This window comes from Brachionichthys hirsutus, chromosome 2 (genome assembly GCF_040956055.1).
Source record: "Brachionichthys hirsutus isolate HB-005 chromosome 2, CSIRO-AGI_Bhir_v1, whole genome shotgun sequence".
Classification (NCBI taxonomy): Eukaryota; Metazoa; Chordata; class Actinopteri; order Lophiiformes; family Brachionichthyidae; genus Brachionichthys; species Brachionichthys hirsutus.
In genome coordinates this window covers 16,293,478-16,316,891 of record NC_090898.1, presented here as the reverse complement: position 1 = coordinate 16,316,891, position 23,414 = coordinate 16,293,478, and the positions used below count along the sequence as shown (strand labels likewise).

Below are 23,414 nucleotides of genomic sequence, written 5' to 3'. Positions count from 1 at the left end.
TTGTCCCCTCCTGCTGCTCCTCCTCCTGCTCCTCCTCCTGTCCTCTGCGCCTCCTCCAGGTCCTCTGCAGCTCCTGGACCCTCCTCAGACTAAGAAACAGAAACAGCAACTCTTTCAAAATAAAGTTTGGGCTTAGGCGAAGAAGCTCTGAGACCAGATTCATTCCGGTTCTGATCGTCCCTGAGGGCTGAATCCGGATCAGCTGGAGCCCTGAGGGCTGAATCTGGATCAGCTGGACCTCTGAGGGCTGAATCTGGATCAGCTGGACCCCTGAGGGCTGAATCCGGATCAGCTGGACCCCTGAGGGCTGAATCTGGATCAGCTGGACCCCTGAGAGCTGAATCTGGATCAGCTGGACCCCTGAGGGCTGAATCTGGATCAGCTGGACCCCTGAGGGCTGAATCTGGATCAGCTGGACCCCTGAGGGCTGAATCCGGATCAGATGGACCCCTGAGGGCTGCTCATGGCCTTCGGTTCTAACTGACTAGGGGGGCTTCAGGCTGGGACTCAGCAAAGTCCACCTTCTGGAGTCTGTCTGGTCTCATCAAGCCAACTAACTACAGCGACATCCCATAATAGTCTTCACTGTTGACGTCTGACCGCAACCGTTTAAATACCCGGGTCGATAATCCGGATCAGCTGGACCTCTGATCCGGATCATCGTTGTTGTTGTTGTTGTTGTTGCTGTTTCGGACCGTGTCCGTGAGCGCGTGTTCGTGATGCTGCGGGTCTTTAACGAGTCCAGCAGCTCCGTTATCATCATCATCGTCATCATCTTCATCACCTTCATCATCCTCATCATCCTCAGGGAGACTCACCATGATGAAGAACGAAGCGTCTCCGTTTTCTTTTCGCTCCTCTTGCAGGAGCCGCAGGTTCTCTTTGTTTTTCTCCTCCTCCTCCTCCTCCTCCTTCTTCTTCTGAGACTCATTGGTGCTGAACAGCGACGCCTACTGGACGGCGACTGAATTACCCCCCCCCCCCACAGGAAAATATATTTTAAATTTAGAATTAGAATCGTTTAGAATCCATGAACTGTTAATCAGAACAGATCAGACGGCGCTAGATTATTTATATATTTTAACTATTTGGTTTAATGCTTTTAATAGATTTGTGTGTGTGTGTGCGTGTGTGTGCGCGTGTTATCTTTAAAGGAAGTAGAAGGGGAGGCGTCACACACACATGCCAACACTTCAGAGGCAACGAAACCGACCGGGAAAGAAGAAAGAAAGAAAGAAAGAAAGAAAGAAAGAAAGAAAGAAAGAAAGAAAGAACGAAAGAACAAACGAACGAACTCTTTCTGATGCTGCAGGTCAGAAACTTTCTGGTCTCTTTTGTTTCACTGATGATTTCTAATCAATCTAATCAAATATTGATCATCGCTATCAGTTCTATTTAAAGTCTGTTTTTATTGTTGTTCTTTTCATTTTCTCCGTTTTAATTTCAGCTTCTATCTGTTTTCTCATTTCATCAACACTTGATGACTTTGTGAGAGGAACGCAGTACTCCGTGTACTTCAGTATCAGTACTATCTCTGTCTGTGAGAGAGAAGTAGTCCTGCACTGGAAATTGATTTTTAAAAGGACAAATGTATTACAAAGAAGTACACGATAATAAAAGTATTTGTTTACCAGAGCCAGTAGTGTAGAAAGTATTCAGATACTTTACTGAAACAAAAGTATTTTTATCATAATAATAATCACAAAAGATGCTTATGCAGTAAAAGTACTCATCTTTGAGGTGTTGCCTAATTCTCATGTCCTGCTAAATGTTAGCCCGTGACGTTAGCCTCCTAAATGCTACTGCGTTTTCCTTCATTGTCGTTGATGCACGAATTCGTTGTAAAGATTTCACGTCCTTGGCTGGATGGACGTGACATCACATGGCAGCCGCTCTGACATCACTGAAAGCCCTCTCCAATCAGAATGCACCTCAAGCCAGCCAACAGCCAATGGGACGCTCTCGCATCGCCACACAGGTGAGACCGTTTGACTTCCTGTGCGACCACCCAGAGTGTTTCGAGTGATCCGATTACCTAAACCTGATACGTTCTCTTCCTGCAGAGGAGGCTCCTCCCCTTCTTGTTGAGGATGGCGACAGCAGCAAAGACCATTTAACGGACAGCTGCTCCACCAATGAGGTCGCTCGACTCCTTCCTGCCCAGTCGGACGGCGTCCATAAACAGAAAGGTCGAACACCTGAAAATAACAGAATCCAGCTTCAGGTACCTGAATCTGACACATCAGTGATGTCATCAGTGATGTCATCAGTGATGTCACCTCTCACAGGTGTGACTGGATCGACCGTGTCCGCTGCGCCGATCTGTACTCCTCCCCCTCCTTCATCTCGGCCGTCCACCTCCAACATACCGAACTACAGCCTTCCTCATCATCATCGTCATCATCATCATCATCAGCAGCAGCAGCACCGCACCAATCAGAAGCGTCTCTCCTCCAACAAAAGCAACGCTTACTTAAAGACAGACGCCGCCCACATTAAGGAGGTTGCTGGAAATGGTGAGCCAATCAGAAATCCTGAACGTTAACCTTACGTAAACATAAATATAAGAGTGTGTCATCTGCGTATGGAATCATTTACGACCTATCGGACGTTACTGTCTCGTCCTCTTATGTCACAGCTTCTCAGGGAAAAGAGGAAATGGCTTGATTATAAAACGACTTGCCCCTTGACCTCTTCTGACCTGACAACTGGTTGTTCCTGCTGTTTTTTAGGCTCTGCTGAACTTCTAGTTTCCGTTATTTCCCTCCACTGAATGTTTTCGCCAGTTTTCATTTGTTTGTTGTTCAAATAAAACCCAGGGCTTGAATTTAACGGGTCGTAAACCATCCAATCAGAACTGAGTGGAAGCAGAAGCACACTCGTCCGTTATCATTCCTTATCTCTGCTACGCACACCCCCCGTAGCCCCGCCCACCGTCGTTAACGGCTTGTGTCCCCGCCTCTGTCTCTGCAGACTGTTGCGTGCACTGTCTCCTAGCCTGTCTCTTCTGCGAGATGCTGTCCATGTGTTCGGCTCTGGGGGAGTGTCTTGCATGCGGAATGGGTGGAGCCGGATGTTGCGAGGCAGGTAGCTGCTGCTGTTGCTTGGAGGCGGCAGGGGAGGCGGCCTGCACAGAGGAGGCGTGTCAGGCCGCATTGGATTGTGGGATAGTGGAGGACTGCTGCGGATCGTCGGACTGTTTGGAGATCTGCTTGGAGTGCTGCGCCATCTGTTTCCCAACATAGAGCAGCCAATCCAAGAAGGACTACAAAATGATGTCATATTGTGACGTTTGAGGACAAAGATGTTGTTTAAAGTTGAAAGTTAACTGACTGAAAAGATTAAATACATTTGTCACCGTGTGGTGAGTTATGAGTCAAAGTGACATCATTCAGATCAGAAAACAATTAAATATTCTCAAACACATGTGAAAGTCCTTCCTTATAGGCTAGCAGGTCTGATGTTAGCATGCTAATGTAGCACAAAGCTAACAGACAGCTGATTTTAATTTATGTTAAACTAATTTTGCAATTAAAATCGGTTTTCAAACAAATATAGCAAAAGGACAGTTTTATGTTCTGTAGTGGAGTAAAAGTACATACAAATAAAGTACTTCTAATGTGTGCTTAAGTACTTGAGTATTCAATGCCATCTCAACATTGTGTTTGATGATTAACCCTACAGTTTTTAATGACGTCAGCAGCAGAAATAATTTTCTGAACAGGAAGTGGTCCTGCAGGGACCGGAAGTATGTGTTTGCTGAAGTGACGGGCCAGGATGTTCCAACAGGAAGCAGGAAATCACTGTAAAGACAACGCCGCATGATTCCTGCCCTGTCACACGCACACACACGCACACACACAAACACGCACACACACACCAAAATTAAAAACAACACTTTGGGTTTTTTCCCCATAAATTTCAGTCCAAAACAGTTTGAAGTACTTCAATGTTTAAACCTGAGGTCCAGGGCCCTCTGAGGGTCGCATGGTAAATCTGAAACCAATAATCAATTATCCACTTTCTTGATTTTCTTGATGTTTGCATCACAGTTTTAGTCAAATCATTTCAGTAATTGAAATTTTATTTTAAATATTAAAATAATGTGAACATTTTAGAGAAAATATTTAAAATTAATATTGTGAAGGTCAATCAATCAATCCAGAATGGAAGCTGCACCTGTAAACTGTTTGGTCATCGCCATCTTGTGGTCGGATTGAAAATGACACGATGCTCCTCTGGCCAAAATCGGAACCGTTATTTTTATTTCTGTATTTAATTTATGCCCAACAAGGGGAAACTGTTTCTCTGCATCGGACCCCTGCCCGAGGAGCGGTTATATTTGTGTAATTATATTACATCAACATTTGCAACGTCTATCACGAAAAACCTGGGAAAACACTGTAAAATGTTATTTGACATTTTTATTTCTATATAAAAGTTTGAAACATAAGGATTGTATAAAAACAGACATACTGAAACGATGACCAGACGACATGCTTTATAATAACTATGAACGGGATGCTTGTAAACATAAATGTAATAAATCCGAACATCGACATCAATGAAAGACAAACAGAAATCCCTTTGTCCGTCTTTACAGCTCAGCTGGTGGCTTTTTTCGATGCTACACTTTAGCTGCTATCGCCATAGTAACTGATGTGCTTCAGTAAAAAAAAAATGTAATTACAATATTTCCCTTTAACAAAAAAACAGAGAAAAGAAAAACATCAAAGTGACACCTTTGTCGAAGGATTTTCTGCTAACGGCCCACAAAGTCATAACTTTATAACAGATTAGTCGTTTAGTGATAATCAATAAGGAATATTATTGATCAATATTTTGTTTAGTGAGATTCTGTACAATACAGCCATAAAATATAAATGTCAGTCATTAGAATTTAAAAATACATGAGCAGTAAAATGATGATAACCAACAGCTGCTAACGTATTGGTTAGCTATGATTTCATGAGCATGCATACAACAGCAGCTACAATTAGCATTTTCCCTTTGACTCACTAGCTGAGCTACAGCTAACAGCTAGCTTCTCCTTGTTTTTGCTAGCCAATCTAGTTGCTACAAATGCATGAAAAGGGCTGCCGCTGACAGAGAAATGAAAGCTACAGCTAACAGCTAATTCAGAAGTCGTCTCTATGCTAAAGCTCAGTTAGCGTCTCTTTACCTTAAACTCCTTAGACAGCAGCTAGCATCACAGTTCTGTTAGTTAGCTGGCTTTTTAATTGCAGCCCATTTAGCAATTAGCAACAGCTAACCGCTTAATGACGAAGAGGCGAGTTGGAAAATATTCCGGGAAAATTTCTCAGCGTGAAAAGTTGCGTTTAAAAGCTCCATTTTGGAAAGAGAAAGCGATCAATGATCAGTTAGTATCGGATGATGTGAAAACGATACATTAATATGGCTGATCTGATCTGAGTTATTGATCAGCAGTGAGACATGCCTCCCCTCTGCTAACAAATCAGCTGTAGGTGTGTTCTTATCAGCCAATCAGGCCATGGCGATTTGAGGACACAACAGTTGCCATGGCGATTTGAGGACACAACAGTTGCCATGGCGGTTTGAGGACACAGTGGTTATCATGATGAGATCTTGCTGTGATGTAATTTTTGTTGATGATTTCAATGATTAAAAGTATTTCTATAAAAAAAAAAAAGCCAGCCTCCAGTTCTGACCAATAGGATCGATGTGTGTGTGATGATGTCATCAGAAGTCGCTGTCCATGCTGAAGCTGCTCCTCCTGCTGCTGGTCTTCGAGGCTTGACAGGACAGCAGAGGGTCGGACAGCGCGCCTCCTCCGTCCTCCTCCATCAGGATGTCCCGGAGGCCGTGGAGGCCGGTCAGCTCCACGTCAGACAGCAGGTCCGGGGTGAAGACGGCGGCGGCGGCTCCCCGAGGGTCATCCAGCTCCACGAAGCTCAGGGCGTCCAGACCCAGGGAGGAGGAGGAGGAGGAGAACGGGTGAGGCAGTGTCGGGGAGAGCAGGGAAGAGGAGGAGGAGGACGTGGAGGGTGGAGGGTGGAGGTGGGGAGGTGCCTGAAGCTCCAACTCCTACACGGAAAGGAAAGGAAAGAGCTGCGATTAGCTTTAATGCTAAAGGAGGACCAGGCCTCCTCCTGCTCCTCCTGCTCCTCCTCGCTCCTCACCTGGATGCGCAGCAGCAGGGCGTTGTTGGTGTTCTCCAGCCTCCTCTGACGCTCCTCCATCTCGCGGATTCTCTGCTGTTCTTTCTGCAGCTTGCGGATGTAATCGACCGACGCCTTCAGGATGGTTCCTTTGTTCCACCTCATCTCCCTGATCAACCAACCACAGGCCACGCCCCGTTAGCACGCACAGCAGGGGCAGGGGCAAAGCTAGCATGGCTAGCATTAGCCATGCTCGTAGGTAGCATCCATGTGGCTAATATTAGCCTTTATTTCGCTAGCTGCACCCATTTTAGCTCCTCTCGGCTTTGATCTTTCCTACAGGTTTGTCCACGGTTTAGTTGCTAGCTAGCTCGGTAAGGGAACCATGCGCTAATGAATGAAGTACTGATGTAGAGTATTAGTACTACAGAGTGTAGTTGTACTGACGGTTCGCTGGTTTTGGGCACAAGGTCTCCCAGCTCTTTGATGCGATCATTGATGTTGAACCTCCTCCTCCTCTCAACTGGAAACAGAAGGTCGGGTGTCAGTTCTCAGGTACAATCCTCACCTGAGCTCAAACAAGCATTCAGTGTGTACTCTGTAGCTAAAGTACTACTACTGTACTCACTGAGATTGTGGTTGTCTTTCTTCTGTCTGTCTTTGATCAGCGCTTTGGTCTCCACATCTGCAACGACACGATGTCACACGTCAGGAGAACCACCCGACTCCACAGCTGAAATCACAACGGTTCCTAACATCTCGTGGCTATTAACCCATCGCCATGGCAACAGCGCATACCCCATCGGCGGATGAAGACCGCGTTCCGGTGGTTCGTCTGAGAAACAGCAGAACCGACAGTTTTTAGTTTGGAGAGCAAACGTTCGTGCTGACGAAACAGGAAGTAGGAACTGATGATGTGGCAAAATACGACTGTGTGTGTGTGTGTGTGTGTGTGTGTGTGCGTGTGTGTGTGTGTGTGCGCACGCAGAGGAAGTCATGATGTTGACTCATCAAACTGAAGAACACCGTTACAGCAGAAAGACCGCAGACCTGTCAGCTTTGTTAAAGTACTCGGATTACTACAGTAATGTAAAACCAGTAGCAGTATAATCAGTAGTAGTAGTAGTAGTAGTAGTAGTAGGTCTAGTTTGTTGTTGAGGATCCCAACAGCAGCACCAGAACTTCTGCTTCTGTCTGCTCTCCTCCATCAGCTCCAAGTTAAAATGCGAAGCAGCGGCAGATCAGTTTAACGAGCCTGGATAAACTACATTCAAAATGGCCTCCGGTCGCGACACCATTTTGTACCAGAACAAAGAAAGTACGCTCAACGGAAAAACCATTTCCGCGCCACGCACCATTCAGCTCTCTTTTGACAGCGTGCAGGTCGGCCGGACAGCTGTTGCTAACGGCGATGGTGGGCGTGGTCATCCCTCTGCTGCTGCAGACGTCCAGCATGTCCCCCGACACCGGCAGCTGGAATGGACCAATCAGAAGAGAGAATAAGCTGCTGATAGAGAGAAAAGTTTAGAGCATCCTGATCTGTGATTGGCTGGTGGATGACCTCCATTGCTCTGCTGCTGATAAACACTGCATACCAGGATAACGTGCGCACGCACACGCACACGCACACACACACCAGTGAGATTTCCATTTCATTATAAAAACAATCAATCGCCGATGATTTTGGTTCACGCCGATTTAAAGATGAACGCTTTGACAGAAATGAACGGAAGCCGGAGGCTCCTCCCCCCTCCCGTTATCTGACGGCCCTCACGAATAAACACTGATAAGCTCAGAACACGTTAAATACGTTTTGCTGAAGTAGCTTCCGTACTTTTACTCAACCGGCCGATCAATGGTCACGCTGGTTAATAACTAAATGTGTCCGGTCAAAGGTCAGAGGTCTGAAAGAGCAAGCAGGAAAAAGCTTTACCTGGGATTTGATCCTCCTCTTCTCATGGTCCGGCAGTAAAACTAAAATCCTCATTCTATCACAGAAACACGCACGTGCGCGCACGCACACACACACACACACACGCACACGCACGCACACACACACAGCAGTGTCGCTTCCTGTATCTGTTCGAACGACTGATGAAAAATGGGGAAACGTCTCTTTTAAGAAAGAAACACAGACACAGAAACCCTCCCACTACCCCCCCCCCCCCCCACACACACACACACACACACACACACACACACACACAAACGTGGAAGTCTGGAAAACTGATCTGCTCTGACAGCTGTTAGCAACAAAGCTAATAAATATGCTAACTCCACACAGTTCAAAGTGTGAAGTGTTTGTTCCCGCTACATTTTCCAGTTTGTTCCCACGCAGTTCCTGTTTTTTTCCACCGGGTTCCCTCTTTGTTTGCAGCATGTTCCCAGTTTGTTTCCACCATGTTCCCTCTTTGTTTACAGCGTGTTCCCAGTTTGTTTCCACCGTGTTCCCTCTTTGTTTACAGCGTGTTCCCAGTTTGTTTCCACCATGTTCCCAGTTTGTTTCCACCATGTTCCCTCTTTGTTTCTACTATGTTCCCTCTTTGTTTACAGCGTGTTCCCAGTTTGTTTCCACCGTGTTCCCTTTTTGTTTGCAGCATGTTCCCTCTTTGTTTACAGCGTGTTCCCTCTTTGTTTCCACCGTGTTCCCTCTTTGTTTCCACCGTGTTCCCTCTTTGTTTGCAGCATGTTCCCTCTTTGTTTACAACGTGTTCCCTCTTTGTTTACAACGTGTTCCCTCTTTGTTTACAGCGTGTTCCCTCTTTGTTTACAGCGTGTTCCCTCTTTGTTTCCACCGTGTTCCCTCTTTGTTTGCAGCATGTTCCCTCTTTGTTTCCACCGTGTTCCCTCTTTGTTTCCACCGTGTTCCCTCTTTGTTTGCAGCATGTTCCCTCTTTGTTTACAACGTGTTCCCTCTTTGTTTCCACCGTGTTCCCTCTTTGTTTACAGCGTGTTCCGTGTGTATTTCCTGAACGTTTCCATCATGTTTGCGTTTTCTGTGAGTACATTACCGTTTTGGCGAGCTGCAGTTCAGAGTTCATCAGCATCAGAAACTTGTCACTGTCCGATTCCAGGCTGATGATGTCATCGATGATGTCCTCTTCCATCTGAGCCAATCACAGATCAAATGGTGTCAGACAACAGAGTCGGTAGCAGAAGCTGGTCGGCCACACAGACAGATTTATTCGCTTTTATTACTGCGATAACGTCAGGTGTTAAAGTTGTATTTAAACGAGTCAGCGGTGACGTAATATGGTCATGTGACCTTCTATAAATGTGTTTACGAGGACCGTTTGATCAGCTGACTCAGGTAGAATCTAAAACAGGTGGAGAAACGAGGATTCTGCTTTCGAGGAGACACCTGGGAAACGTCACATCTCTGCTTGAACGTTTATTCACCTCCTCAGGCTGCAGCTTGAGGGCGGAGTCTGTGTTGGGGGAGTGGCCTGGGGTTCGTGCGGATGACTCCTGGTTGGCTGGCTTGGTGGAGAGGTACTGGAGCAGCTGCTGCTTCTGAGCCTGCTGGATGTGATACCTGGTGGGATTCTCCAGGTGAGTTTGCACCTGAGACACACGACAGAAAGTGTTCAGCGGCCCAGGTGCACTCTGGGAAATGTAGGGGGATCATTCTCATACCTTGAGCACCTCCACAGGGACCTGAGCAGGAGGCCGGCAGGGGGAGGACACAGACACAGAGATGGGGGAGGAGGAGTCAGTCGGGCGGAGGACCTGCCGCTGCGCCTCCTTCTGCTCCTCCTCCAACGCCTGCTGACGCATCAACTCCTGACGCAGCGACACCCTGGAGGAGAGGAGAGGATTCGATTCTTCTCACGCGCTGATGTACAAATCACACCATGACGTCGCTGCTGCGTCTCCTTACCTGGAAGACATGGCTGACGGCACCGATGATGACAGAGAGGAGGAGGCGGAGGAGGAGGGAGGAGCTGCCGGTCCGCTGGAGAGACACTTTAATCAGATTCATGCGATCAGATTCACTGACGAGCGGTCGGGGCAGGCGGCGCTACCTCACGCTGATTGGCTGACTCTTGATCTCGTAGAAGGTGTCGCAGTCCGTCGGCAGCAAACTGTCAACCTCGATGTCGGCAACAATCCCGGACTCCACCCTGACACGAAACGAACCAATCAGAGCACGCAGAAGCGCCGCGCCGTCGCCGACGACATGCCGGTGCCGATTCTCGCTGGTCCGGTTGTGATTCGGTTCTGCTGAGAGTTCAGATATTTAAACGCTTCTGGGTTCTGAATGTTTATAACGTGTTTGTGGGTTTATAACAGGTCTGAATGTTTATAACAGGTTTGTGGGTTTATAACAGCTCTGAATGTTTATAACAGGTTTGTGGGTTTATAACAGCTCTGAATGTTTATAACAGGCCTGGATGTTTATAACAGATCTGGATGTTTATAACAGGCCTGGATGTTTATAACAGGCCTGGATGTTTATAACAGATCTGGATGTTTATAACAGCTCTGAATGTTTATAACAGGTCTGAATGTTTATAACAGGTCTGAATGTTTATAACAGGTCTGAATGTTTATAACAGATCTGGATGTTTATAACAGCTCTGAATGTTTATAACAGATCTGGATGTTTATAACAGGCCTGGATGTTTATAACAGGCCTGGATGTTTATAACAGATCTGGATGTTTATAACAGGCCTGGATGTTTATAACAGATCTGAATGTTTATAACAGGTCTGGATGTTTATAACAGGTCTGAATGTTTATAAAAGGTCTGGATGTTTATATGAGGTTAAACCATCTCACTGCTCTTTGAGATTCTGTCACAGGAAACGGAATTAATTTATTTGATGCGTTTTCACGTTCGGTTCCGGTCGGATTCACAAATAAACGTTGTCCCGGTAATAACGTTACAGTTTACGGTTTCGTCACAGGCGTGACGTTCTGAGTGTCAAATCATTTGTGTTCTAATAAAGACGTTTATTCAGTCTAATGCTGACGTCATGGGCGTGTTTACGGTAAACTCCGACTTTTACGTAAGAGAGTTTCGCGAGAGACTGTCCGGTAATAACGGAACCGAACTTCCAAGACTCACCGGACCAGGTTGACCGTCTCAGACGAATCCAGGATGACGAACACGGTCTGCGGCTGCAGAATCCCGGCCGGTTCGGGTCCGGTCTGGACGAGGTCCGACTTGGGCGCTGCCATTTCCGCGGAGACGGTCGACAGCACCGAGCGGCGCTAACCGGAGTCGCGTTTCGAAGCAGCCCCCGAACCTCGACTCGTTATCGATACACGAGCCAGTCCAGCAAGAAGAGACGACGGCCCGGTCCAAGTCTGGACGGGGGGGGGGGCGTCCGGACAGGCCAGAACTATCCTCACCTAATCTGCCTTCCTATGTGTGAAGGAATGACCCGCAGGACGCAGAATAATTCATGAAGACGCAGCATAATTAATCATTACTTGCGTTATAAACGGAACCGAGCGGAGGTTCTACCTGTTCTGCTTCTGTGTGAGTTCCTATCAGGAGGCGGGAACCACAGAATAGACTGATCTCCTCTGCACCAATAAACGTTGGCGCTTTTCTTCCCCGACCAATGAGACTGCGGCTGCCGTCGCTAAGAGCCAATGAGCTGCTGTTGTAGCCGAGGGAGGGACGCCATGGTCCGCCATTTTGTTTGTTTTCGTGCTTTCGATTACGGGAAGTGAGAGTGGATGAGGGGGGCGGGGCACGAGGGGAAATCCCAGCTGACGTCGACACATTGCGTGACGTCACCCAAGTGCTGAGTGACAACAAAGGTGGCCCAATCAGAAGGCTGGAGATCGGGGGCGGAAAAGTTTGTGGTTTCCAAATCTTATGAAGCAGAAGAGAAAATTAAAGGTCAAATTTCGGTTTAAACAAAAGAAGAAAGAAGAAGCGGAAATAAAGAAAAAAAAATTAAACTAAAAACAATATAGCTTTTATTCTGAGTACGCGATTACTACATAAAATACATTTTCAGAAAGCTCTCGACGAGGGCTACGCCTCAACGGCATTACGAAGAAATAACAGGCATGGTGAAAGCATATTTTCAGATAGTCACGTTGTCCACGTTTATTTTCTTTACAACCTCGTAAACATCTCTTGTTGTATTTTCTTACAGAAGGGCATGAAGGGAAACAGACAGGATGGAAGGCAGTGGCCAGCCACTAACCAATAACCTGTAATCAATCAATACTCAGCGATACTCAACAACAGTCAGAAGCAACAAGAGAACACAGAGCTGTGCTGCTGTCACACCCAGAGAGGAGATGGCATGTGCCAGTGGTTGCTATGGTAACAGTAGACGAGTCGCTAGTTACTGTGAGAACACGCCGCTCCAGAAACCCGGTGGCCACTGTGGCAAATCAATTAGCTAACGTTAACACGATCTGTGTCACGCTTCAATACGGTCTCCGTAGCAACAGTAGCCAACACTGTGCGGTAGAAACACAACAACGTCAAAGTAAGATAAAGATAAACAACAATGAATACATAAACCACAGACAGGAACTGAACATCGGATCCGACCAGAGAGAACCGGATGCAAGGAGAACGAGCCGGTTCCAACACTAACCAGAGGGAACCAGTCCAGACCAAGTGGTAGAACCACATCTAGCCGGGGGGGGGGTCGTTGTCTCGGGTGAATTCTAGTCGAGGTTTTACACCGACCTGCTACCCATCGGACCGGACCGGACTGGCATCATGGTATTTGATGCTCAGCTAAGCAGCAATGCAGCGAAACATAGCTGCTGGGTGTTTAACATGTGGTTCGATGTCTGAACTGGACAGACAGACAGACAAGAAGAGGATTTCAAAACATATCAAGACGTTTCTTTAGCATACACCCTGTTAGCCATGGAGCCAACATGGCCGCCCCTGAAACCTAAACAGTCTGGCTGCGTGGGGGAACGGTGAGCATTACCTTTATCCTTTACAGAGTCACATGACCAACGAGTCACAGGAAAATAAATTAGATTTACAAGAACCTTTTTCTTCTTGCATCAAGCAAACAGCAAAAAACAACCCAGACTCGTGAACATGAAATAAACACGAAGTTTCTGTCTTCAGTTCATTCAGATTCATTAGAATAACAATAATTATATTAATATTTAATGTTTTACTACTAAAACACTTTGTAGGTATTAAACTTACAGCGACAGAAATACTGGACCACTGCGCTCAGACCGGCGCCGTCTAACCACTGGATTCATTTCAAGAAACCATCCGAGAGTCTAGATACTGGTTCCAGTCTGAAACTCTCCAGCTCTCCGGAAACGTCTCTTTAACTTTTTACATCAAATTAAAAATAAAACAAAACAAAGAAAGAAAGAAAACACATCGTGATGATGTTATTACACCAACCCACCCAGAGCACAGTTGAAGCTCACTGACAACAAAAAACAACAGACACTGCTGTAAATTTAAAATGGTATAAATTAAAAACAGATTTTGTTTAACAGTTTCACTTTTTTTGTCAAAAGATTTTCACTGTCAAAAACATTTCACCAAAAGAATTCAACAAGATTTGTTTTTAAATTTTGAGTTGAAATATTTCACTTTTTCTGTCACAAACTTGAGAGACTGACTAAAATTAAATATTTGAATTACAGATTTATGTAGGACAAAATTTAACATTTTAAAATGTTCACATACGGTCCTCCAGGCCGACTGATATATCCATATATACATTTCAAATTCTAAAATTCATTACTGAAGCATTTTCATTTGATAATTTTTCTGCTTTCATTTTTTTCTGCTAAAAAATTATCAGCCGGGAACTGTAAGATAATTTAGCATAAATAATTTTAAAGTCATAGAAATACGTCAGAAAATTATCAATTTGTTTTCATAATAATCATTTCTCTAATCTCATTGATATCACCTGCCTCTACTCATTTGTTTTTAAAAAGTTGCTCAAACATTTAACTCATTTTAACATTTGATAATATAAAATATGATATTAATTGATCACAGCGATTGATTACTGTAATATTTCCACCATTCACATAATACTTATTTCATACTTCAGACTAAGAATCTGTGGCCATTAGCTACTAAATAGCATTTTGCTAAGGAAGTTCAGATGTAGTCAGTGGCTGGCTGTGTTGAGATTAATGCTAGTGAAAATCCTATGCTAACATTATCCAGGAAAAAGGTCCAGTTAACTCCAACTGCAATTTGTCCAAAAAGCTAATTACACGACGGCGTCATAAAGTTGTCGATGCCTCACTTATGTTCTCAAGTTTTTATGGAGGATTCAACTTTGTACAATTGATCAGAGCACTAGCTGTAGACTTGCTAACATTAGCTGCAGCCGCTACAGGGTCGATATATATATTGTTTGTGCTTGAGCATCCACAGGGAAGACCAAATTTCAAATAACCCCATAGCAGGGCTTATATACAGCATATATCAGGAGGCTGGCTGCTTTAATCCAAACTGTTTCACTGTATGAACCTGGAGTATTTCACTGTATGAACCTGGACAGTGTGTGAGACCTTCTGGATGTCTCGTCTTTCTCTTTAAAGACTAGATGCCGGGGGGAAGTTGGACATGTCCAAAGGAGAATCACTTAACTAATCTTTCGTTAATTGAGGCTCACAGTCTCCCCCTACAGGGAGTCCAGGAGCCAAATGCTGATGTCATCGGACCCTTAGCTAGAAGTTTACATGAGTCTAAATGTGTTTTTTCGTTAACCTTTTTGGTGAATTGACCAGTAGAAAGCACCAGTTTAATGAAGTAGGATGGGCCGTAGCCTCCATGATTGGTTGAGGTCCAGGAATCATCCAATCAGAGAGCTTCATGCTGCTGACATTTCAAATCCTGGGTCCGATTTCCGAATGATTCCGTCCTCGTTCAGTAAACGTTCCCGTGAGGCTCCGCCTACTACAATAAGTCATAGCACAGGTGATGAAAAAAAGGTGATGACACCATGTTGTGTTAACAGGAATCATGCAGAGGAAGCACACAACTTTAAATACAAAGAGTGTGTACTAATGTGTAACGACTGAGCTCCGTTTAATCTCCATCCTTCCTTTTCCAGTAGAATCACGTATCTTCACCCTCTGCTGTGAGTGCTAGCTCCTCCCCCTCCTCTTCCAGACTCTCCACGATTGGCTGGTGTATTTGATGCTCCTCCCCCCTTCCAGCCCTCGACAGGACATCCATCCACCGCTGCTGTAGCTCCTCCCCATCAGCGCTGAAGAAAAGGGTCAGGTGACTCTGAGAGATCTTGAAGGCGTGGCGTCGCTCCAGGCGGTCACATGACTCGAGGAGGGAGACCTCGAAGCCAATCAGAGGCACGCTGCGTTGTGCCTTTACGTCCTGGTGAGGCGACAACACGGTAAGGTCAATAGCAGCCATTAGCCAGTAGGCTAATGCTATGCTATGCGGCCTATAGGGGGCGGTATGCATACCTGTGGCGCACCATAGATGTAAAGCACCAGCGGTTCATTCTCGGGGATGACAAGCCACGCCTTCTGCCAGCCCCGCCCACCTCCCTTCTCCATGTGGTGAAGAAAACTACAAATCACACTGTTCTCTGCTGCCAAAGAGGCCTGTTTCTATGGAAACCAGGGAGCGAGAAGAAGAGAGTGTCGCCATGTCATCCTCCTCAATCCGCTTCTTCGCTAACGCCGAGGAACGGCTATGATGTCACAGTGATGTCACACTAACCTCCAGAATGGACCGCCTCCTGGAGTTACAGCTGGTCAGCGTGCCGGGCGAAGGCGACGCCCCCACCAGCATGACGTAGCAGTCGATGCAGACGCGGTTGGTTCGGTTGTTGTCGTAGGACAGGCGAGCACGAAACTCTGAGCATTTCCCACAAACCACCTGGGTTCAAACGTTAAAATGATTTATATACCAGCGAACAATGCTAACGTTATGCTAGCACAATTCAAGGGCAACCACAGCTTTTAGCCAGATAGCTAATAAATTACAAATCAAAATTAGCTATTAGCCAGATAGCTAATAACAATCCAGCTAGATTACAAATCAAAATTAGCTATTAGCCAGAAAGCTATTGAACTGTTTAGCTTTGAGGTGCAACACTAGGCTGCTAGCAGGTACCGTCCGGTGGCGAGGATGAGAACTGTGGACCGCGCTCCGTGTTAATGTTGCTAGCGCGTGTGAGTGGACAGCCCACAGCCAATCAGAAGGCACGCTGACGTACGTACGTGACCGCAGGCTTTACAGTGATGGCGTCTCTTGGTGATGGCGTTGAACGGCTCCTGACATTTCATGCACAGAGTCACCTCCTTCTCTCGGATGGGAGTAGGAGCTCTCTTCCCCAGCTCCACGCAGCTCTGAGACGCAGGGACCGGTTAGCATCTAGCGTCTACTCGTCTGACATCATCGGAGTCTTTTAGAGGCTCTGATTGATCAGTGGATCGGTTATCGGTTTTACCGGAGAGTGAGGCGGAACGCTGTCCTCGTCTCGCAGCGAACAGTTCAGGTATCTGCAGCTCTCCATCGTCTGCTCGTGCCTCTCGATGGTCGCTTGGATGGCCTGACGAGACACGCACGCACGCACACACGCACACACGCACACACACACACACACACATCAAAAAAAAAAAAAAATCATTGTGTGATTCGCAACCGGAAACCATTTCCGTTTAATCATAACACGGAACTTTAGCCGGAGTTAGCTATAAATGGCCATGGAAACGGAACAACGTGGTGTTGTTTACCTGAATCCAGTCTTTCTTCTCCTCCTCCGTCCTGCAGAGACACAAACACAGAGAAACAATCAGAACGCTGCCTCTACTGGGAGGACTGGGTTCCACTGAGATGCTCCTTCATCACATCAAGGTGTTTGATCTGGTTTTAGGTCCAGGGTGTGTTTGATTTGGTTTAGTCCAGGGTGTGTTTGATTTGGTTTAGTCCAGGGTGTGTTTGATTTGGTTTTAGGTCCAGGGTGTGTTTGATTTGGTTTAGTCCAGGGTGTGTTTGATTTGGTTTAGTCCAGGGTGTGTTTGATTTGGTTTAGTCCAGGGTGTGTTTGATTTGGTTTTAGGTCCAGGGTGTGTTTGATTTGGTTTAGTCCAGGGTGTGTTTGATTTGGTTTAGTCCAGGGTGTGTTTGATTTGGTTTAGTCCAGGGTGTGTTTGATTTGGTTCAGTCCAGGGGGTGTTTGATTTGGTTTTAGGTCCAGGGGGTGCTTGATTTGGTTCAGTCCAGGGTGTGTTTGATTTGGTTTAGTCCAGGGTGTGTTTGATTTGGTTTTAGGTCCAGGGGGTGCTTGATTTGGTTTTAGGTCCAGGGGGTGCTTGATTTGGTTCAGTCCAGGGTGTGCTTGATTTGGTTCAGTCCAGGGTGTGTTTGATTTGGTTCAGTCCAGGGTGTGTTTGATTTGGTTCAGTCCAGGGTGTGTTTGATTTGGTTCAGTCCAGGGTGTGTTTGATTTGGTTTTAGGTCCAGGGGGTGCTTGATTTGGTTCAGTCCAGGGTGTGTTTGATTTGGTTCAGTCCAGGGTGTGTTTGATTTGCTTCACCTGGCCTGCAGCTCCAGGGATCTCTGTTTTCCAGACACCAGGAATGTCCTGGGAACAGCAACACTGCTGGTCTCCTTCAGCTGAACAGACAGACAGGCAGAGCTCTGATCAGAGGACACGTGGACATCCGCCGGCGGTGTCCATCAGCTAATGATGTCTCACCTCCATACCGTCCACATCTATGCGAGCACGGACACCATACTTCTGACCAATGAGACGCAGCTTGGGGACGCAGTACAGCAGCCGGTCGTTGAACTGCAGAGAGAGAGACGTCATGACTCGGTGCGTCTTTAACGACAGAGGACAACAGTCACAGACGGGACAGTACCAGAATCAGGTAGCGGTCCTGGGACGTCCCATTCTTGTTGGACAGTTTCAGGATGTGTCCCTCTTTGATCAGCTCGTTGGTTGGATTAACAATGTCTTCTTCTCCTCCCAGCAACTCGTACACCTTCAACAACTTCCTCATTCGCTCCTGAGGAAGACAGGAGACGTTTTACTCCTTCCTGCTGGAGGACAGGAAGGACCAGCGGGACGTCCTGGGTGGAATCTGGACTGACGTCAGTTTAAGGCAAACTATAAGGCGAAACGTGTAACAGTTGATCGACCCGCTGTGACGTTTGAAAGACAAAAACAAAAACAAAAGACGATAAAATGAAGAGAGGAAGACAGGACCCTTTCAAAATAAAGCTCACTGTCACAGCCGGTCAACTCAGGACATAAACACTGAAACGCTTCCATCAATCAGACAGACGGCAGACATCCTGCTGGACAGCGCTGAGGTCATGACGTAGTACAATGATGTCATGATTTGTGTTTTGATGATCGTCACACATTTAACAAGTTTAATTATAGTACGAGACGCTGAGGGACAAAATGTCAGCGCCGAGTGAGGTCACACGATTCAAGACGACACGTCCGCGGTGCGAGCGTCTCACCATCTTCCTGATGGCGGCATTGGAGTGTTCTGCTGCCGTGGCGATGAGTTCCAGAGACTCTGCCGGGACACAGAGGACAGTCTCAGGATGGACACATGATCAGTGTTTTCTCAAATTCAGGAGGAACTAATCAAGCTCCCAAAAAATATTTTCACAACATAAGTACTAGAATATTTATTTACTAGCAGCAACCTGGAGCTTCACAGCATTGTCGTGTATGCTAGTTGGCTTCTAACCTGCTAGCATGAGTACCCGGACTGGCTAACTTTACTCGGCTGACATGCTAACATGCAGGCTGACTAGCTAACTTCACTTAGCTGACATGCTAACATATGTAGGCTGATTGTCTAACTTCACTTAGCTGACATGCTAACATATGTAGGCTGATTGGCTAACTTCACTTAGCTGACATGCTAACATATGTAGGCTGACAGGCTAACTTCACTTAGCTGACATGCTAACATTCATATGCTAATCTTAACTGGTTTTCTGTGAAATGTGACTCAGAGACTTCCCATCAGTAAGGGGGGCGGGAGGAGGTCAGTCGGGCTGGCTTGGTCCTTAAAGAACCAGGTCATGTGACGTAAACATCGGTGTCTGGGCGTGCTGGTTTTGCGTACTCTGTGCATCCCTGTAGTCCGGGGCGTCCTCGGGCAGCCGGTGGAGATAGTCCTTCAGCAGCAGCTCGTAGCGAGGGATCCTCTGGACTGGCTCCAACATGTGATGCTGCAGCGTCAGGTTCCCACAGCGGTCCTCCCTCTGCACAACAACGACAACATAACAACAACAACAACACACATAAACACACACAAACACACAACGAAGACCAGGAGCTGCAGGTCCACCGTCCACACCTGAATGTCCTGGATTATGGTCTTGAACTGGGCCGATCTCTGCATCCAGGTGTTGACGAGCTCCATGGCTCGGTCGAAGTTCTTCACGTACTCGCCGTACATCTTCAAGAACGGAGCCAGCTTCTGGAGGATGTCCCCGATCCGAGGGTTTGAGTCCCTGCAGGCAGTTTGGGAGGAGATTCATCAGCCAATCGGCATCAGCTGTGTGTCGCTGAATCTGGACCTGAAAACACCGACTCGAGGAGCAGACGGAGAGAAAGAGCCTAAAGCAGCACCAGAACCAGGCTGGTCCAGAAGCAGCAGGTGGTTCCTGAATGAATGAATGAAGGATCTAGAACCTGCAGGTGGTTCCTGATCTAGAACCTGTAGGTGGCTCCTGGTCCAGAACCTGTAGGTGGTTCCTGATCTCAAACCTGCAGGTGGTTTCTGATCTAGAACCTGTAGGTGGCGCTGCTAAAATGAACCCAGCGTCAGCATCCCAAGAAGCTGCTGAACATGGAGATCTAGATTCTGATTGGCTGAAGTTAAACATGTGACCATTACAGAGAGAAAACTGCTGCTGTCTGCTCTCCCACCATCAGCTCCAAGTTAAAATGGGAGCAGATGAGGCCGTTGCTTGGAGGTCCTGTTGCTCCTCCCTCAGCAGGAAGTGTACGGCCGTTAGCTTCCAGCGTAGCATGGCTAGCACCAGCATGGATTTTACGATGTTTTCATCTCAATATAATGGATGTGGAGGGAGATTTACAGCTCCCACCCGCTCCACTGATTTAACAGAATATCTACTGTGCTCAGCCCTCGCAGCATCACGGCCACGCACCCCCCCGCCCCCCCGCCGCCCTCACCACTCGTCCATGCGTTTCTGCAGCGCCGGCAGCAGGAACTGCTGGTGGAAGCAGTAGATGGAGCAGATGTTGGAGAAGATTCCCTGAACGACGTCGCACGGGAAGCTGGGGCGAGAGCGAGCCTCCTCCAGGAGGCGGGCGCAGAACACCTGCAGGAGGCGGAGCCACAAGTCACAGACACGCGGTACGATGAAGCGCTGAGCCGGGGGGGGGGGGGCTCACCTGGTCCAGGAGGTGGAGCTTAGAGACGTAGGCGGTCTCTGTGTGCAGCAGCTCATTGGCAATGTTGAAGACTCTCTGCTGGACAGACAGCTGGACAGACGGGAAGCGATGATGTCATTGTGCGTCACGTGACTCCCGGCAGCGACTGTCTGTCTGTCCGTGCCTGTCTCACCTCACTGGAGTCCTGTCTGTCTGCTTTCAGGGGGGGTAGCACCAGCGTTAACTCCACCTCCTCCTCCAGGTCGCTGTCTCCTTCTTCAGATAGCTCCCTCCTCCTCCTGGCTCCTCCTCCTCCTCCTCCTCCCTCTCCGCCCTCCCCTGCATACGAGGATGAGCTGGAGAGGCGGGGCAGGAGGGCGGGGCTGCAGGGGTACGGGACGCCGCCGTCGTCCACGCCGACGAAGCAGAGCTCCTCGCTGTGCGACGGCGAGCTGATGCTGTCGATGCCGCTGTCCCGATTGGCCAGCTTGCCGTCTGTCTGCGAAGACGGGAGGGACAAACGCTCCGAGGGCAACTCGGATCGGTCAAGCTGCGGCTGCTGCTGCTGCTCCCTCATCTCCACGGCAACCACGTCGTCCTCCGGGTGTTTCTCGGAGGCGCTGTAACCCGATTCCATGGACAAGCGTTTCCGACGACAAGCCGCCGCCAGCTCCTCGTCATCGTAATCGTCATCGCGGTCGCTGACTCCCGCTTCTCCCGCGTCCCCCAGCGCGAGGTCATCGTCGGGAGGGGGGTGGGGGTTCGACGACGGCGGCGGCGGCGATGGGGGGGGCTCGGGAAGGCGGGGGCAGCCCCCAGTGATGTCAGGAACCACAATGATCTGCTCACTGAAAAGCACAACGTTCATTTTAAACGGCGTCATTGTGACATCAGCGAGTCTGACCAATCACAACTCACCGCTCAAACTTCTCAATAAGCGAAAGGACACACGTGGCCGCGCCTTCGCCGTGGGTGGGCGGGGTTCTGCCACCGCGGGGGTCTGCTGGGAGGGGTCTGCACGGCGGGGGAGGAGCACGGGGGCACGGCCTTGCAGCCCCTACCTGTTGCTGAAGGTGGGGAGGCTTTGGCGGCACTGTGGGGGGGCGGAGCCATGACCCCGTTAGTGTGTTTAACAGGAAGTCGTGAATGACGTTTAAACCCAGCGTTACCCTGAGGCTTCGTCCCGGGCAGCGGCGCCCTCCTGATCGGCGGCTCCGGCGTCTGTCGGTTAGCGGCGGCGCGGTGCTCCGTCAGCTCCTCCGGGGAGGCGGGGCCAGAGGAGCCCGGGTGGGCGTGGTCATCCGCCGCCTCCTGGTGGCCACACGTGGAGCAGGACGGCTCCAAACGGAGACTCCTGGCGAGCAAACTGGGACTGGAAGAGGCAGAGGGACCTGAGGAAGAGGAGGTCAGACGTCACGATGAAGACGAGTGTTCTGATCGGGAGTTCTGATCCAATCCATGATTCCTGCTCCTTCGTCCGTTTCATTCAGAACCATGGAGCTCGAACCCGTTGCTGCACATTAGAGAGGTTCTGTGTGTTCTGGTGGTTCCAGGGGCCCAATTGGGTTCTAGTGTTCTCATTATCCGACAGTGACCAAAGTATTCCTGCAGAACCCGTTTGAGTTCTTGAGAAGGTCGTGATCGGGAGCAGAACCAGACTGAGACCTCAGAGATCTACAAATGACATCATGTCTAGAACTATGACATCATAATGACGGAAGCCGAAGACCTGAAATAAAACGACGAGTCATTGGTGAGGTTCTTCTGGGTGGTTCTAGTGAAGTCCCTCACATGGGGGTTCAAAGGTTCTTAAGGTTCTGTAGATGGTTGAGTTTACCATTGAAAAGGTTCTAGTCTTTGTTTAAGTGGTCCTACAGGTCCGCTGTGGGATTCTAGTGGTTCCTTAAAAGGTTCTAGATGTCTGCTGAAGAGGTTCTGGAGTTATTGGTGTGGTTCTAGATGTTCTGCTGAAGAGGTTCTGGAGTTATTGGTGTGGTTCTAGATGTCTGCTGAAGAGGTTCTGGAGTCATTGACGTGGTTCTAGATGTTCTGCTGAAGAGGTTCTGGAGTCATTTATGTGGTTCTAGATGTCTGCTGAAGAGGTTCTGGAGTTATTGGTGTGGTTCTAGATGTTCTGCTGAAGAGGTTCTGGAGTCATTGACGTGGTTCTAGATGTTCTGCTGAAGAGGTTCTGGAGTTATTGATGTGGTTCTAGATGTCTGCTGAAGAGGTTCTGGAGTCATTGATGTGGTTCTAGATGTCTGCTGAAGAGGTTCTGGAGTTATTGATGTGGTTCTAGATGTCTGCTGAAGAGGTTCTGGAGTTATTGGTGTGGTTCTAGATGTTCTGCTGCATCCCTGATCCAAACCAGATACCAGAACCACTGCTGGAGATGAAGAGCACCTCACCTTCATCATCCTCATCCTCACGTTCATTCACCAGTTTCATCCTGAAACATCTGTATCATCATTATGCTCAGTCAGTGTGTGTGCGTGGTAGGGGGTCGGTCTGTCTGCACAAACGCGCACCAACATCAGCCAATCAGACCGATCAATCGATCAATCACACCTGATCGGATCGAACTCGATGACCAGCAGCGACATGGAGGTGAAGCGGATTCGCGCATGCGCACATCTGTCCTCCTGCAGCCACACTAGCCTACATTCACTGCGGCGGGATGTCGGTCAGTGTGTGCGCGTGCACCGCAGCCTGCGAGAACGCGCGGGCGTCATCCCAACCCCCATCATCAAACACGATCACATTATCGATGAGCAAACATTCATCAATACGGATGACACGCGTGACGAGGCGTGCATGTGCGCGCGTCAGCGCCTAATCCAGTCAGTGCAGGTGTCGAAACGTTGCACGCGCACGCGCACGCTCACCTCTGCTCAGGCTGCTTCTGTCCATGTACATCGCGCAGCAGAAAACCAATCCGGTCAT

General features: G+C 48.1%; 2 protein-coding genes and 1 long non-coding RNA gene across 3 annotated transcripts; 1 reads left to right on the top strand and 2 right to left on the bottom strand.

The window, feature by feature from the left end:
• Positions 1-1,191: 1,191 nt before the first annotated feature.
• LOC137899488 (uncharacterized) lies at positions 1,192-2,170 on the top strand. The gene is made up of 3 exons (XR_011105645.1): positions 1,192-1,312; positions 1,848-1,978; positions 2,064-2,170. It is a non-coding gene; the product is annotated as an uncharacterized lncRNA (long non-coding RNA).
• A 2,234-nt stretch (positions 2,171-4,404) lies between these two features.
• Positions 4,405-11,813, bottom strand: tfe3a (transcription factor binding to IGHM enhancer 3a). The gene is made up of 11 exons (XM_068744458.1): positions 11,213-11,813; positions 10,166-10,264; positions 10,021-10,095; positions 9,777-9,939; positions 9,516-9,704; positions 9,152-9,247; positions 7,496-7,613; positions 6,769-6,825; positions 6,588-6,663; positions 6,162-6,309; positions 4,405-6,066 (listed from the first exon to the last, which is right to left on the bottom strand). Exons 1-11 carry the CDS (start codon positions 11,323-11,325, stop codon positions 5,722-5,724), a joined length of 1,479 nt encoding a protein of 492 aa, XP_068600559.1. The 5' UTR covers positions 11,326-11,813; the 3' UTR covers positions 4,405-5,721.
• A 3,374-nt stretch (positions 11,814-15,187) lies between these two features.
• fgd1 (FYVE, RhoGEF and PH domain containing 1) lies at positions 15,188-23,414 on the bottom strand. Its single transcript, XM_068745389.1, has 18 exons — positions 23,357-23,414; positions 21,641-21,862; positions 21,390-21,564; positions 20,665-21,319; positions 20,493-20,582; positions 20,271-20,419; positions 19,429-19,585; positions 19,195-19,333; positions 18,575-18,633; positions 17,965-18,111; positions 17,799-17,891; positions 17,637-17,716; positions 16,834-16,864; positions 16,532-16,649; positions 16,318-16,463; positions 15,815-15,973; positions 15,556-15,702; positions 15,188-15,463 (listed from the first exon to the last, which is right to left on the bottom strand). Exons 1-18 carry the CDS (start codon positions 23,412-23,414, stop codon positions 15,188-15,190), a joined length of 2,901 nt encoding a protein of 966 aa, XP_068601490.1.